The following is a 15,880-nucleotide window of genomic DNA, read 5'->3' on the forward strand; positions in this document are numbered from 1 at the left end:
TGCGTCCACGTCGGCCCGTACTTATCTGGCCCACAGCGGATTGTGACGGCGCTTGACGGTGGCTTCCTACGGGGTGTTCGCGGAACGAGAGCCGAAGCAACGGATGCGCCTCTCGTTGATAATTATGGCAGATATTGGGTTCTTTTTTAGCCCATGACAAACACTGCCCATATCGTGCCCATATCGTTCTACGAATATGGGGCACGCTGGCAGATGGCGGTGGTATCCACGTGATATACTAGCCATTCGGCCCTTGGCGAACAGACAGGAAGTTTCATGGCTCGGTCATCCGAGGCCCTATTCTATTCACCCGGCTTGGAGAGCATAGTTAGTAGACCCTACCCAGTATTGAGGCGAGCGCTAGAATTATCCGTGGTTCGGCACTTTAACATCGGGTATATGTTCATAGTAGCAATTTGCCGCTTACAAGTTCAAATAGGTGATCACTACAATGCTAGAATTATCTCCTCGGGACTCCACACGCCGATCCCCGGCATCTGAGTTTCGCACTAAACCTTGATTGACTCCTTTGACCTCAATGCGCTTCAGCAGGACAATAATAACGGGGCGGTCCGACACCCCGGCCTGTTCGCGTCGCTTTGAGACGGAGTCGCGTTCTGGAGAAATCATTAACTGATGGCTTCACGGTCAAGATTTCCCGTCATTTCGAAGCCCCCCTTGCCGTAAGGAAAATGTGACCGCGGCTCGGCCGCGGCCTCCGCTCCGTATTAGGCATAGGGGGTGTTTGCCCCCTCGGAGGCGTCCAATCAGGATGCCCTCCAAGACTCAGTAAGTCGCTTCCCCAGTGTCTAGTCGAGTCGACTTCGAAATGCTCCGTTTTTCAATATGGCCCGTTCGATTGTCTTGAGGTTTCCCTACCAGTGATAGGTGCAAAAACTTGCACCCCAGGCAATCTGGCTTTCCAGACCTGGCTATCCGTGGCGGCACACGACTTAATGCAAAGATGACAACTGCTCTCTCCACGCGGTCCCGGGATCGGAGCTTTGTTCCTCACGTGGGGAAATCCAACATGTTGCATATATAGCTAGCGACCCTTTTTCCGGAGCCCTGTGTCGTATCTCGCGACGATAGACATCACGACTGGTCTGCGACCATCTGCCTTCTATGGCGACTCCTACCGAAACCGAGATTGCGCTGGAGAAGGCTGCCGCCCATCATGTCGAGGATACACTCGGCCAGGGAGCGATTATTGAAGCCAAGCAGGCTACCGATGAGGAACACGCCCAAACGCTGTGGCAGGCTCTCAGCCAGAACCGTAAGGCCGTCGGGTGGTCTGTCATGATCTCTATGTCGATCATCATGGAAGGCTACGACACGATCCTCATGGGAAACTTCTTTGCGTATCCCATGTTTACAAAGAAGTATGGCCAGTACTACGACGAGAAATCTGGGTACCAGGTGTCTGCCCCGTGGCAGTCAGGTTTGAACATGGCAAGTACTGTCGGTGCTATTTTCGGTTAGTCGCTGCAACACTCCCATCAAAACACTTGAATTGACGTATTGTGTAGGTGGAATTATGAATGGATATTTTGCGTCTAAATTTGGATATCGCTCGGTCATGGTAGTTTCCTTAGGTTTTCTGACAGCGTTTATCTTCATCACCTTCTTTGCAAACTCGGCGGCTGTCCTTCTCGTTGGTCAGATCCTGTGTGGGCTCTCATGGGGAGTGTTCGCGACAGTTGGCCCTGCCTACGCCTCCGAAGTCTGTCCGACCAACCTACGCGGTTACCTGACCGTGTATGTCAATATGTGCTGGGCTATCGGCCAGATGATTGCCTCGGGAGTGCTGTATGGCCTTGTCAACCGACAAGACCAGTGGTCGTATCGGATTCCGTTTGCCTTGCAATGGATATGGCCTGTTCCCTTGATGCTTGTTTGCTGGCTAGCTCCAGAGAGCCCTTGGTACTATGTCCGGAAAGACCGCCTGGAAGACGCCAAACGCAGTCTCCGGCGCCTAGCTGGGGGGAAGACGGAGGAACAAATCAACGGCCAGCTGGCCATGATGGTGCACACTACAAAGATCGAGTCCGAAATCGAGGCAGGCACCAGTTACTTCGACTGCTTCAAAGGCGTGGATCTTCGCCGGACGGAGATCTGCTGTGTCACTTTTCTTGGACAGATTCTCTCAGGCAGCTCGTTCGCCTACACCCCGACCTATTTCTTCGAGCAAGCTGGCATGGATACCAGCCGAGCGTTCCAGCTAGGCGTCGGATGCACGGCCGTGAGCTTGGCTGGGACTGCCCTCTCCTGGCTTCTGATTTCTAACTTCGGACGTCGCACATTGTACGTCTGGGGCCAGGGGTCCCTGTTCGTGCTTTTGTTTCTAGTCGGTATTATCAGTGCGGCATCGCGAAGCCCCGGAGCCATGTGGGCTCAGGCAGCACTGTGCATGTGCTGGCTGCTCGTTTACTCGTTGACTGTTGGTCCAATTGCTTATGCCATTGTCTCAGAGGTTTCTTCTGTCCGCCTGCGGCCGCTGACAATCTGCCTGGCGCGCACAGCCTATCAATTAGTCAACGTGATATCGCAGGTGCTTGAGCCCTACTTCATGAATCCCACGGCATGGAATGAGGCCGGGAAGACGGGCTTTTTCTGGGGCGCGACGGCGCTCTGTGCTTTCGTGTGGGCTTTCTTCCGCCTACCAGAGCCCAGGGGCCGCACGTACGCGGAACTGGATGTCTTGTTTGCCACCAAAGTTCCAGCGCGCAAGTTCGCCTCAACCCCGATCGATGTGTATGCTGTCGGGCAATCTAGGTCACAAGAAGGGTTAGTCCGCGAGGAGGCAGTGCAGGAAGTCAAGTAGTGACCATGTCGGTAAAGAGATTGTTGGATGCGTGATGTGGACTCGCTGAATCTGACAGGAGCTATGTGTGGTGTTGCTCGGTGTATGCACCACTACATTGTGGATAAACAAGTGCAAACACTCATTCGTTTCAGGTGCCTCAATGAACCACATCCGATCTGAGACGCTATTGAACTACTTTCTAGACCTTTTCTCTTGAATTCGACGTCTATCACTGACCACAATTGTAGCAGTCTAGAATGATAATGATGAGAATGACAATGAAATTGATTATAATAGACAAGGCTAGATCACTAAGACATGGGCAGAATACCAGTTGGTGAAACCTCCCCCATCTCGCTTACCTTGATCTTCACCGGGGCCATCGCGATCCGGCCCATCCCGGAGATCCTTCCCGCAGTAGCGATGGTGCTTCTTCAGAAATTTCACTATGTACCCGATTATTGTTGATGTTTTACAACCTTAGCGGGAGGAGGTTTGGAGGGGGTTTTGGGGGGTTGTTGGAGGGGGGTGGGGGGCGGCGCGGGCGACACATTGTGCATATAAAGAATTTTCCAGACATTGGGTATAGTACATTATTGTTGATCAAATACGTAGCATCTGTTCGAATGCATTGACTTCTCAGTCAGCATCTTGCACCGATACATGAACGGATCGCTCCACTTTCCACCCCTCATAGCTGGGATTGAGATCTTCCTCGCTGCTGCTAATCAGCTTCGGGTCTCGACTGCCCATGATAGTCGTTGTCACCCCTTGGTAATCGTCGTTTTCACTGAGGTCCCACAAGTGGTGCGTCTGGTTAGGATCATCCTGTTTCGAGCGCGAAGGTCGGACAACGCCGGAGGGCATGTTGTTAGAAAGAGGATACGTGCCGGCATTGCGATTAGGACTCTGGGATGTGGAGGACCCTTCGCGGAAAAACCGGATGAGGGGTCGTAGTGTTGTGAGACAGCCGGCTGTGATGCCCAGGCCGGCCTCGATGTTGGACCAAATGGAGATCTGGTAGGTATTGTCTTCAAAGCTTGTCAGTCAAATCGAAGACGAAACAATAACTCCGTCAAAGTAAGCACATACAGAGGAATTGCTTGTCCTTATAATGACTAATGAAAGGAATCCGAATAATGACGGCGGCACTTGCACTATTATGGCAGTCAGGAATTGTCCTCGAGTTTTCGGGTATGCCAGAATTACACACATGCAGCCAATTCCCAGAATGCCAATTATAGCTTGTTTGTTGCGTCGGCTCATCCTCAGATTCCAGATAAACGCCACGGGGAGAAGCCCAATTGTCAGGTCGGTAATGGCGGCACCAACACTGTATAAATACGCGATTGCAAGCAACACGTCCGGATCAATACAAGTGCCCTGCTCCGAGGTACGATTCCAGAAGAAGTCAATCGGCTGGCATTCGAAGATAGTAAAGAAGAGGAACACAAGGCCCACGGCAGAAGCCAGAGCGATGGCGCCATAAAGGATCCAGGCGTGGATGCGGTCGATCGTGATACGTAACAAGGTAATAATGATCGAGACTTTGGCGGCAACACAGGTTATCACGTAGAAAATCTGGCCCAGCCACCAGCACTGATTTCCAATGTTAGTGCACGTAATTGACATATGTACAGGAGCAGAGCCGTACCAGCATCGCTCGGGGGAAGTCTTCGGGGTAGACAATAAAGTAGGCTAACTCCCTGCCCATCCCGTATTGACACCCAACAATGCCACAAACTGCGAAGGCGAGATTAAAGGCCTGCCAGTCGAAACCATTAGCCCCCACCTCGCTGTCGTTTCGATCTTTGTCAAACGTACCATTGCCAGCAACATCGTAATATCATCCCACCCAAACGACCGCACGATATGGAGGCGTACAAAACATCGCAGGCAAACGCTGACGGCAGAAACAGCGAGAAAAATGGCAGTTACCGTCGAAATCGCCTTACCGTGGCTGTCGTCCATGGTGACGTGATGGCAGTGCGACAGGCATCAATGGATCGCATGCTCGATACAAGATCTTTGGCGGCGAGGCCCCTCCAGTTTTATTCCCCCTGCACAGTTCCCCACACAGACCCCGTATTTCGACCCAGAAAACATTCAATAGCTCTTGGCTCTAATGATGGTGCCGAGCCTATGCGTCATGAACCCACCACATTGTACGGACCCGCTTAGGTCGAGTCTAATCGATGGATCGGCAGGGGATCTGAACCCATTCGGCAACAGCCGCGGTAGGGATTGCTGGGTGCACATGTTCGGATCCATGTGGCTTCACGGATTTTTTTCGGAATGTGCAGTAGTCATCATCCATGACAACCCTCATCCCCGGAGTCGGGAGGGAATCGCCTAGGGCAAATCGGCGGACTGTCGGACCTCCGCACCAGGCGTAATGCACGGAGTGGCGCTCCCATCTCATTCATATGCCATTCGCGGGAGTTCACGTGCTCTCAAATAGTGAATAAAAGGAGTAAATGAAGTAATTGATGTCTGATCGCGCCATGATCGACACGCTATGCTGCCGCAAAGCCTCCACAGAAGATCTGACCCCTTTGGGACTACATATAATGATCTACGCACTATTGGATCGTGGCTACTGCAGGGCCCGCTATGAATAGTATGTTTGACGGAGTGGTCCTCCGCCATTAGGTCTAATTTATACTAGTACAATCTGACGAACAAGCAGCGAAGGATCGCGCAGGATCTACCACACCCGCATGGGGTAGAATGGCTCTAAATAGCGGAGACAATAATAATTGAGCTGCCCCTATTCTCGTAGCCGCCGTTTGCATAATGCTAGGCAACAATGCTGTAGTATTGCTTGTGGGTAGTCGGCGGTCGTGCTGATTCCAAGCCAGCCGTCATTGAAGCCCTCGAGGATGTAGAGAGAACCTCGAAACGTTTCACATGGCGAAGCGGTAGTTTCAGCTCTGTATTTGGATATTCGTGTTGAACGAAGACTTTGAATATATATTACAAAAAAACAGATTTAGCTCCTACTTCATATATATATCGCCCATATACTCATAATCTCATATCCAGGACTCACCCCGGTGGATCTTCTGCCGTGCAACTGTTTTGCCTTCTGTCCTACCTCCCAGCCGCTCAGCGCAGCACATCAATGATTCCAGCCTGAGAACGTACATCCCATAGGCAAGGTCTGAGATGGGTAGGACGGCGGGTTCAAGCACACGAAGCACAAGCTGAGCCAGCTTCAGCTGAGGATCAGATTCCTTAGAAATATAAAATAGACCCTTTTGGCTTTCCTAATTCTAGATAACACTATTTATCTAGACACCCCGTTTCTCTACTTACTTTAAGAGCACGCCAGCATGTTTTACACCAGATTTCTCACCATCACTTCCGGGCTCTTGGCCGCCACCAGTTCGGCCTTACCCCTCTTTAGAGATCACTCAGTGGTTAGTAGTAAAATTTGTTTATTAACAGGTGTGTTGAATTAGACTGAGCCCCTTCGTAGATCGAATACTGTACAGGGATCCTTGACTGCCATTTCGAACGCGTTCACGAGAATCAGTGTTTAAATTGAGCCATACGTCGGTATTACTTTTCGATGTGTCGAGGTTGCCGTTAACAACTTAATGTAGTGGCGATGTACATTGGGTTGGAGGCTCTGACGACTGTTGGTTGTACGGGTAAGCAGATACTTTTGACCCTGGACCGCCTACAGATTTTGATGAACATAGTGATGATGAGTGTAATGGTGATGACAAGTACTCGCTTGAAATCCTTCCAATCAGTTTTGATCCACCTGTCAACGGCATGGCGGTCTACTGTTCGTGAGATAATCCACGTTATCGGGGCGGTCTTCAGAAAGCCATGGAAACTAGAGAGTAGTACTTGTTAAACTTTCACAGGTTGCCTTCACGCCGGGCTCCGTTACATTATTAGTAGAATGGAAAAGTTGTTGAAACAATCAGACTGCTGTTTTCTCCAAGTCTTGGTCCTGGAGCATCTCGCCGTGTGGATCAAACATAGATTCCCGCATAAACGGACTGCGCCGTCGAATTTCCGGCCCCTTCAGCACCAGCACTACTGGAACAACCGAGAGAGCAACCCCAACAAATCCGAGTAGAGACCCGGCCCATCCGTAACCAAGTGTCTCAAAAAGTTCGTAGGAGGCCAAGGGAAGAAATGCACCGAATGAGTTACGACCCAGCGAGGCGGCGGATAGCGCTGAAGCGGCATACTTCTCGTAAGCGTCGGTCAAATAGTTGACCACGGCCATGTAAATTGAGTAGATCCCCACACCGGTACATCCAATACCTAGCGTTGGGACAATCCAGTGGATGGAACCGTTTCCGACACTGCCCCAGCCATACCAAAAGAGACCGGCGGCAAACAAAAGACTTCCCGGAATGGAAGTGTACAGGCGAGCTTCGGGGATGGGCTTGCAGGGCTGCTCATAGTTCCTTCGCGCAGAACGAAGGTAAATCCAATCCTGAAGGGGGTTTATGACGGTGCCTATCACAGCCCCAGCCGAGATGGCCAGCTGGATTAGGCCTGTGGTCAAGGTCCCCCAACCGTAGTTGTGACTGAAAGTTTGACCAACACTTGAGAAGAAGAGAAAAAGGATGCCCCATGCAAAGCTGACCCAAAGGGTAAAAAATATGACCACGGGCTCTGTGAGAAGCATGCGGGTTGGGCGTTCAAAAGAGACTTGCATTAGCTTCCACACACTCGTCGTGTTCAAATCAGCCTCGGCGTAAATAGGGCGACCAGTTTCGTGGCGAAGCTTTTTGGCGCGTTTTTTGAGAATGACATCTCCTCGAGTCTCGCGGAGGATGAGGTAAAAAACCGGGATCAAAGCAGCGTTGTAGATAATTTGGACGTAAAAGATCCTATTCGGATATTAATACCAATCTGTTTCCACTGGTGCGTAGAAATCGTACCATCTCCAAGGACTGCTCTTGTGAATTTCCTGAATGGCAGAGCCTATAAAGGGCCCAGCGCAATTCCTACTACACTGGTAAACCCAAAAAGAGACATTGGTAGACTTCGTGCTCTGTCGCCATACCAAACATCGCTAATGCTCCGGCCAACGATGTTAATCGAAACGGACGATGCGCCACCGCCGAAAAATCGAGTGACAACAAGTGTAGCGAAGTTATGTGCAAATGCCGACGGAAATAGGGAGATGACGAGGATGAAGTACGCAACGAAGTAGCCGGGCATCCGCCCTGACGATTCGGTCAACGGAACGAATATGAGCGGCCAAAATGCAGCCCCCATATTCCAGGAGGTGGTGGCCCAAGCAAGATTTGGGAAGGGTGTGTTTTGAACATGGAAGCGCTGCTCCATCCATTTGTTTCCTGCGCCATATGATCCAGCTGGCAGTCCAGTAAGGATGGAGCTGCAAAAAGTCAGTTTTGAAAGGTTAGCATAGAAACGAGGGAGGTCTAACTGACATGAAGCACACGGTCAGAGTCAGGGTCCATTTATATCTTTTGCTCCAGTTGAATCTGGAATGGTCAACATGCGCTGGAAGGTTCACTGTCAATTTTTTGGCACGCTTACGGGTTATCCGGATCATCAGGCCCATGCCACGTATGGAGTTCGATGTTCTTCTGGTCCCGGAGAGGATGCCGGCAGACATTGCCGATATGAGAATCCCGGCGAAAGAAAGATCGAACTCTGACAAACTATCATTAGCAATCTGTCTCGCAAATCGAGATATTGTTCATACCGTCCTAGGAAAGAATCACGGAACTCATTGTGATGGAGAGTGCTGGTAGTAGTTCGGACCGTAGATGATCGACGGATGGGTCCGGCCGTGGTCCCAGGGTTCGGCTGGGTTTGAGGCTCCAGTTGCTCGTTTTGTCCCTCCATTGTGGACGACTCTTGATCTCGGCATTTTGATTACACAGAAGGATGCACCAGACGATACATACGTAGACCGCCAATGACATAATACCTCTCCGGCGATAAGGCTTATCGTCATGATGATAAGTGGGTTGGTGATACTGGATATTGCAGATCTAGTCGTGCAAGTGCATAGAGGAATCCGGGTCATTAGTGCTTCCGAGACGGAACCCAGCATTCATTATGATTTAATTTTTCCAACCGCTTGTATCCGGCGGGACGTGCTATTTAGCCGAATAAGCTTCCTCCCTACGATCGATAAGATACGTTCGGTCTTGGCGCGACATGGCTGGGCCCCCGCGTCGCTCACGAGAGAAAAAACAAGAACAACAAACCAAGTTAGAAGTTGGGAACGTCAAATTTCTTCAGGTTGTCTACGTCTTCGGTATACTCATGGAAATAACATCATGCACAGACGGCACCTGACCTGGGTAGCCCTAGACTCAGATCAATGCAATGGAGTCAATGACATCACCGCTCCGCAGTCATCCGCGTTGGACTGCAGACGACCCTATATTGTTTGACCGATAGTCGACAAATGAAACCTCTGACAGTACGAGGAAGGGAGGGGCCGAAAGCGCGCTCAGGCTCGAGGACCTCGGGGGAGCAGCGTATCATATGGTGGGATGCATGCCGGGGCATCCCAACAACATTTAGGTCATTAGGTCATAGGCTGGCACTAGGTGGGAAATATAAGTAAAACCAGTTTCCCCCCACTGCAACTTCTTGCATCCTCCGCTTCTCTCACTCTCTCACTTTCACTTCCATTTCCACTCCCACTCCCAATTCACTCACCCAACCTCAATTGTCTTCCACCACCACCATGCCGATCCCCGTCCCCAAATCCGATAGCCTAGTGGAACTCCTCAGCCTCAAGGGCAAAGTTGTGGTGGTCACCGGAGCTTCAGGGCCCCGCGGAATGGGCATCGAAGCTGCTCGCGGGTGCGCTGAAATGGGCGCCGACGTCGCCATAACGTACTCTTCTCGTGCAGCGGGCGGAGAACAGAACGCCAAGGATCTTCAAGAGACCTACGGCGTGAAGTCGAAGGCCTACAAATGCGATGTTGGAAACTGGGACAGCGTCAAAGGCTTTGTCGATACAGTGGTCAAGGACTTTGGAAAGATCGATGCTTTCATCGCTAATGCGGGCAAAACGGCGAGCAGTGGCATCCTTGACGGCTCGGTCCAGGACTGGGAGGAGGTGATCCAGACGGACTTGACGGGTACTTTCCACTGCGCCAAGGCCGTCGGTGCTCACTTCAAGGAGCGTGGCACCGGCAGTTTCGTCATTACCTCGTCCATGTCTGGCCTCATCGCCAACTTCCCTCAGGAGCAGACATCTTACAACGTCGCGAAAGCAGGCTGCATCCACATGGCGCGTTCGCTGGCCAATGAGTGGCGCGACTTTGCCCGTGTCAACAGTATCTCCCCTGGCTACATCGATACGGGCTTGTCGGACTTTGTTGAGAAAGACATTCAGGATCTCTGGCTTTCGATGATTCCGATGGGCCGCAACGGTCAGGCGAAGGAGCTCAAGGGTGCCTACGTGTATCTGTGCAGTGATGCGAGCACCTACATGACCGGTAATGACATGCGCATTGACGGAGGATATTGTGTTCGGTAATCGGATCCTTCCCTGGAAGGATGTCTACTATGTTAGCTGTCCGCTGTGTAACTCGAACCAACGGGAAAGGACGTTTGTGAATCAAAATTTCGTTGTGATGGCACTTATAACTATTTCAGTAATGCCCCTCAAAATATGGTCTGCTATCTGGGCGCTGCGTACTTTGTGCAATCCAATCCAGTGATAATGCGATCTATTCTATATGAATCAAATATGGAAGCAACCAGTAGTAGGTCTTTTTAAAATTGAAGGAGAAATTCAAGATTATGGATTTCAAGACGCAGGCATCCGCCCATACTGTTTGGGGCTAGCCCGTCCAGCGACCCGCAATGATGGCTGTGATCGGAACCTCCCCGAAGTGTCGGATGAACACTGCCCAGCCGAGGCTTGCCGACATGCCAATCTGCCGAGATGAACAAACCAGCGATCCCGAATATCGCCCTTAGCGGCGGGTCCTATTACGCCATATACTAAAAGAAATTGTATACGCACAAATGGGACAACCTAAGCCAGTCTTGTACGTTGCTTTCCAAACTGTTCCTATATACATACTCCGATAAACTCACAAGGAAACCCATGCAATATGTCCAAGTATCCGAATAGCAATACCTATGTTTGTCGTCCTATCCTGCTTGGACCTTCGCTGCTTCTTTTGTCTCATCATAATCGCTCTCCCCACCTTTGGTCATGTCAAAATCCACGCCGCGGTTATCCGCAACGTGCATCTTCGGCAGGGTGCGCGCCAGACGAGGCGGGTCGAAAATAGAACGAGACTGTAGGAAGATTTCATCGATCTCCTCGAGTGAACGACCATTGGTTTCCGGAAAGAAGAAGTAGACAATCGGCACAATTGCGGCATTAATCACAGCGAAGATAATATAGTACCGCCACTGAATCGAGTCAAACCCGACCGGTGTTACTTCTGCCAACAAGAAGTTGAATATCCAAACTGCACCGGTCGAGACGGCGCTGATGGCCGCTCTCAACTGCAGAGGTGCCACTTCTGTTGCGTATAGGAAGGTCAGGCCCGAATATCCAACTGTGAAAATAAATTCGAAGACAAACAAGAAGACAACAGCAACGATCACGGCGCCGGTATTGGAGGGGACTGATGTAGTACCCGCGAGGATTGCCATCGAGGCGGCCATGCCACCGGCACTCCACAGCATCAGCGGCCGCCGTCCTAATCGATCAATAGTAAAGAAGGCCAGGAAACCGCCTAGTGGCTGTGTCAGAACCATTGAGGCTGCCAAAATACGCGATTGCAACGCATCTAGACCGAGATATTGTTGGAAAATCGTGGTCGCATAGATAGTGATCAGATTGATTCCGCAGATCTGCTGGAATGTCTGACCCAGGGCAGCGAGAACAGTACGGTGGAACAATCGCTGTTCGCCCATCTTGGTCAAATCCTTAAACGATCCGGATCCGGAAAGGGCAAGTGAAGTCTCGATATCCCGGATTTCGTCGGTTATCTGCGAAGACATTGGCTCGTCGTCTGCCAGGGCAGCCAGGATCTGCCGAGCCTCTGGCACGCGGCCTTTCTTGACCAGCCAACGGGGAGATTCAGGGAAGATCATGATGAAGATCATAACCATCAAAGACAACAAGATTTGCAAAGCCAGGGGAAACCTCCACGAGACCGAATTTCCCTTGACAAAGTAGAAGCCAAAGTCGATCCAGAGAGAGATTGCAATACCCGCGCCGATGAAAATTCCATCCGTGACGACGTGGGCGCCACGTTTTGTCGCCTTCGAGATCTCTGCTTGCCATACGGGTACTGTCGCCACGTAACCTCCAGTGCCAAATCTGGAAATCTTGATTAGGGAAAACGCAAAAGACGCAGGAGAGCCGCAAGAGAGAGGTCCTGGCTGGAAGTGAGAAGAGACATACCCGAGAACCAACCGTGCCACGATAAACTGGGCCATTGAGAAAGAAATAGCCATCAAGACAGCGCCGATGATGGAAATACCGGAGGTAATGAAGATGATTCGCCGCCGTCCTAGCACATCACCCAGATGAATGCACGCGAGAGAACCGAAGATTCCTCCGACTGCGTACAATGCGACCACGGTTCCTATAAGAAGTGCTAGATTTTAGAAACAGCCATCATGGCAACTTGACGTACTTACCCTGGATGTTCGAATTGTAGTGTTTCTGCGCCCCGTGGGTGGTAAGAGTGTTCATCTCAGGGAAGGTCACAGCAAACGACTTGAGGGTTAATAGGCCGCCCATTACGCCCTGGTTGTATCCATATGTGAGGAATGCCGGGCACACGACCAGCCAGATAATTGCCCGACTGAGCGCGGTCCCGCGAAGGCCGAAGTAAGGCGCCATGATGTATGTTATGATGATGAGAAAGAAGTTGTTATAAGATGAACAAGATATTATGCCATACCCGCAAGCGAGCTGCCCCGCCAAATCATCGCCATCTTGGAATTGGAGCGCATATGTATGCTCGATGGAGCAGCTTCTAAGCAAGCCTGGCGGCCAACTCCGTCCGTCGGGAGATCGCAAGTTCGGGCGCATCCACCGGGGGTGGGTCTGCACTCCACAGGGACCCGGGGCTGTCGCCACCGTTATTGGTGTGTGAAATGACCAAGAAGGCTGCAGGCCGACCTGGTTCTCGGATTGTGGAGCTAATCCTGCATTTTGAGTCCGAAGGTTGAATTTGCATTAGCTTAACGGAGTGGCTCGCCCCCTGGGCTGCGTTCTTGACCCCAGCCGGGACCCCAGTTTGTATAGAAACACTACCCCAGGAAACTCAATCCCAAGTTGCGAATCCTGGGTGCGTCCGACCAAGGGCATGATGGGCCGTTAACTTCTCGCCAACAGAACTCAATGCCAAAAGTGATCCACCATGATCCGTCGGAACCGGCCGACGGCATCTTATTGCTCTTCGCCCATCTTGTCTAGGGCCATGATAACAGTCGTGGGACGTACTACTTTGCTGTTGGATTCACGCCGATGTTACCCCAGAAGTAGAAGCATAATATACTTGTGAGCTTGGCTGCTTGATGAATCCCATAGCGTAAGCTTTGGGAGATGAAAGGGGAAATACGACAACATATCCCCTCCAGAGGCTGGTCATGGGCTAGGGTCGCGTGGAAATACTCGCGGATCTTGCTGATAATAGCTTATTTCGTCCCCATAGACATCCAGTCTGGAGCAAGTGCACATGTATTGCGGATCCTACATACAATTGACTTCCAACCTGACCGGAGGTCTTTGGTTTGATCACGCGGAATGAAAGTTCGTAGAACCCAGACTGATTCACAAGACCCATATTGTATGTATTGTCCTATTCCGGGCATCTTACGAGCAGATCAGAGGAACAGAGTGCAGCCGCAACTTGCGACCTTGCCAAAAACGCAAGGCTAGAATGCCACGGAGAAGCCAGGGAAATGGCTCCTCCCATACAGCGTAAATCACAGCAGCCACCCCGATCCTGTATGTGATCTGTTTCACGGCTCTCTATGCGTGGCCAGAATGTCCTCCTCCACGACGGAGACCTGAACCTTCATTCCCCAGCCGTCCCTTCCGCCGATCCAATTCTTCCGCTTACCAACTTTCTCAATTTTCTGCACGTCTTGTTTGAGTTCTTCCTTCAAATGTGTCGGGTCATAATCCACTCTTTGAATTGCAATCTCCAGCCGAACACCCTCCTTGTTTTTCTTTTTCCCAAAATCCTTTGCCCATCGGGCCGCAGGGGCGATGCGCGGCTTAGACGTATCAATGGATCCGGTTGGATAGAGCTGGGCTAAAACAAGACCCAGCTTTCCCAGATATCGAGTCCACCAGACCTCATCCGGGGCCAGGATCGCCTGCAGGTGCGATTTGAAGTCCATGTCACGAGGCGGTAGTTCCCCACCGTATCGCTCTTGGAGCATCAACGCCAAAAGAGCACGATGGGAATGGGGGATCCCATGAGTAGAGGACATGATCCCCGTACTGGTACTATAGAGAGCGGCGCTAGAAGATAGTTCTTTGGACATGGTCGCATGCACGTAGAGAGCATTTGCAAATGCCTGGATGAGATGCATGGTAATGGAGGAAGCGACAGATCGAGTTGAAGAAGGCCGGGGAAGCGAAGCTAACAGGAGAGAGGCAATGCCTTGTGCTGACGGAGGCGCATAGCGAGCGGTTGCAACCTCAAGAGGATCCTGTTGACGGACAATAGGCAACATCTCACGAAACAGCACGCCTTCTCGGACACCTCCCTGGCAAAAATGGGCTTCCCTAATTCCGTGGGGCAACGACTCGGCGAGTACATTCACTAAGAATGCAACCGATGGCACTTGCTTGCGCCGGCGATCGGACACCCTGAAGATCGTGTGGGCGGTGCGAGCAACGTCCTTAAGGGTCTCGGTGTCTTCAAAGTCTGCCTTCGGTGCGGAATAGCCATTGATTATGGAGATAGGATAGCTGCGACCGCGCGTCTGATGCAGATACAACAGCAGATATCCCCAGCCTCGGAATCCGCCGCCCGACAAATATAGCGGAAATCCTCCCTGCTCCCGGGCCCTCTTCAGCAGAGGCTCAGGGACATCCAGAGCTTCAAATGCTTCCCGGAATTGGCTGGCCATTTCATGCCGGAATTGCTCTCGGGCCTTCTGCGCTTCTTTCTTGCTCTTCCCACGCTCGAGATCGGCGAGCTTCTGCGTCAATGCTGCTGCGCCATACGGGAAACTGACTGACCCACGCGGACTCATGTGCACGTTCCCTGAGTGGGAGATGATCCAGGTCATTTGCATGCTTCCACCCCCCAAATCGAGTGCTAGGCCCTCGACATCTGAGAAGCTGCTAGCAATGCCCCACGCGCCAACAATGCCTTCCTCCTCTTTTCGTAGCGCCTGTACTGAAATACCAGTCTTGGTGAAGATGGCATCGACAAACGCGGCGCTATTGATCGCCGTCCGAGTAGCCTCTGTGGCGATGATGCGAATATTCTGAGACGGCACCCCCATTTCGACACAGATAATCTGGAAACGGACAATGCCGCTGACTACCCGGTCGATCACGGACTGCGGGATTGGGATGCGCTGGCCGGTCTCGGAATCGATTTGGGCCTCATAGAGGGAGATATTTATTCGATGAAAGTGAGCAGTCGGCAGCACCCGGGTCGTCGGGGAAGAAAGGTCTGAAATGGAGCAGCGGATGCCATTGCTAGTATCAGTGAGCACAAAACGCGTCCATTCGACGGACTGATGAGGTCCTCACCTGCCCAAGTCGACCACAGCATGCAGATGTGGATTCTGATCAGGACTGGCATTCTGGCCAGATAGTACCGGCGGAATATTGTTACCACCACCCATGATGTTGGTGGCTGGCGTGGTAGTTATGTTGACTGCGATCGACCAGAATGAAAAAAAGATGGTGGTGACATCATTTCTGCCTGTGGGGTGCAGTTGCCGCCTAGGTTATAAGGCGCACTTTTTACGTACAACTAGTTAATTACTATTTCTACAGCAAGCATCTTCATCAATCCTGATAAATGTCAAATTTCGAGATTGTCCTAGCTATTTGGATTCTAATAAGCAAAGAAATGGAAAGTACAGTCCGTCATT

The 15,880-nt window shown here is 51.4% G+C and overlaps 7 protein-coding genes across 7 annotated transcripts; 2 read left to right on the top strand and 5 right to left on the bottom strand.

Annotated features, from left to right (window-relative positions):
• Positions 1-1,125: 1,125 nt before the first annotated feature.
• Positions 1,126-2,824, top strand: N7474_004545 (uncharacterized protein; the record flags this gene model as incomplete). The annotated part of the gene is made up of 2 exons (XM_057195960.1): positions 1,126-1,477; positions 1,530-2,824. 2 exons carry the CDS (start codon positions 1,126-1,128, stop codon positions 2,822-2,824), a joined length of 1,647 nt encoding a protein of 548 aa, XP_057053356.1.
• Positions 2,825-3,445: 621 nt separating this feature from the next.
• On the bottom strand, positions 3,446-4,777 carry N7474_004546 (putative integral membrane protein; the record flags this gene model as incomplete). Its single annotated transcript, XM_057195961.1, has 5 exons — positions 3,446-3,837; positions 3,899-3,963; positions 4,020-4,405; positions 4,461-4,571; positions 4,631-4,777. The coding sequence occupies 5 exons, from the start codon at positions 4,775-4,777 to the stop codon at positions 3,446-3,448; spliced, it is 1,101 nt and encodes a 366-aa protein (XP_057053357.1).
• A 1,966-nt stretch (positions 4,778-6,743) lies between these two features.
• Positions 6,744-8,656, bottom strand: N7474_004547 (uncharacterized protein; the record flags this gene model as incomplete). The annotated part of the gene is given in 5 exon segments (XM_057195962.1): positions 6,744-7,668; positions 7,687-7,748; positions 7,790-8,180; positions 8,345-8,459; positions 8,533-8,656. The coding sequence occupies 5 exon segments, from the start codon at positions 8,654-8,656 to the stop codon at positions 6,744-6,746; spliced, it is 1,617 nt and encodes a 538-aa protein (XP_057053358.1).
• Positions 8,657-9,512: 856 nt separating this feature from the next.
• On the top strand, positions 9,513-10,313 carry N7474_004548 (SDR family oxidoreductase; the record flags this gene model as incomplete). Its single annotated transcript, XM_057195963.1, has 1 exon — positions 9,513-10,313. One exon carries the CDS (start codon positions 9,513-9,515, stop codon positions 10,311-10,313), a length of 801 nt encoding a protein of 266 aa, XP_057053359.1.
• A 623-nt stretch (positions 10,314-10,936) lies between these two features.
• On the bottom strand, positions 10,937-12,650 carry N7474_004549 (putative MFS sugar transporter; the record flags this gene model as incomplete). Its single annotated transcript, XM_057195964.1, has 2 exons — positions 10,937-12,390; positions 12,446-12,650. The coding sequence occupies 2 exons, from the start codon at positions 12,648-12,650 to the stop codon at positions 10,937-10,939; spliced, it is 1,659 nt and encodes a 552-aa protein (XP_057053360.1).
• A 136-nt stretch (positions 12,651-12,786) lies between these two features.
• Positions 12,787-13,599, bottom strand: N7474_004550 (uncharacterized protein; the record flags this gene model as incomplete). Its single annotated transcript, XM_057195965.1, has 2 exons — positions 12,787-12,932; positions 13,533-13,599. The coding sequence occupies 2 exons, from the start codon at positions 13,597-13,599 to the stop codon at positions 12,787-12,789; spliced, it is 213 nt and encodes a 70-aa protein (XP_057053361.1).
• A 178-nt stretch (positions 13,600-13,777) lies between these two features.
• On the bottom strand, positions 13,778-15,628 carry N7474_004551 (putative transcription regulator (RTG2); the record flags this gene model as incomplete). Its single annotated transcript, XM_057195966.1, has 2 exons — positions 13,778-15,479; positions 15,534-15,628. The coding sequence occupies 2 exons, from the start codon at positions 15,626-15,628 to the stop codon at positions 13,778-13,780; spliced, it is 1,797 nt and encodes a 598-aa protein (XP_057053362.1).
• Between the last annotated feature and the right edge of the window lie 252 nt (positions 15,629-15,880).

Source organism: Penicillium riverlandense (genome assembly GCF_028828495.1).
Source record: "Penicillium riverlandense strain IBT 135883 chromosome Unknown utg000003l_segment0_segment0, whole genome shotgun sequence".
NCBI classification, from domain to species: Eukaryota; Fungi; Ascomycota; class Eurotiomycetes; order Eurotiales; family Aspergillaceae; genus Penicillium; species Penicillium riverlandense.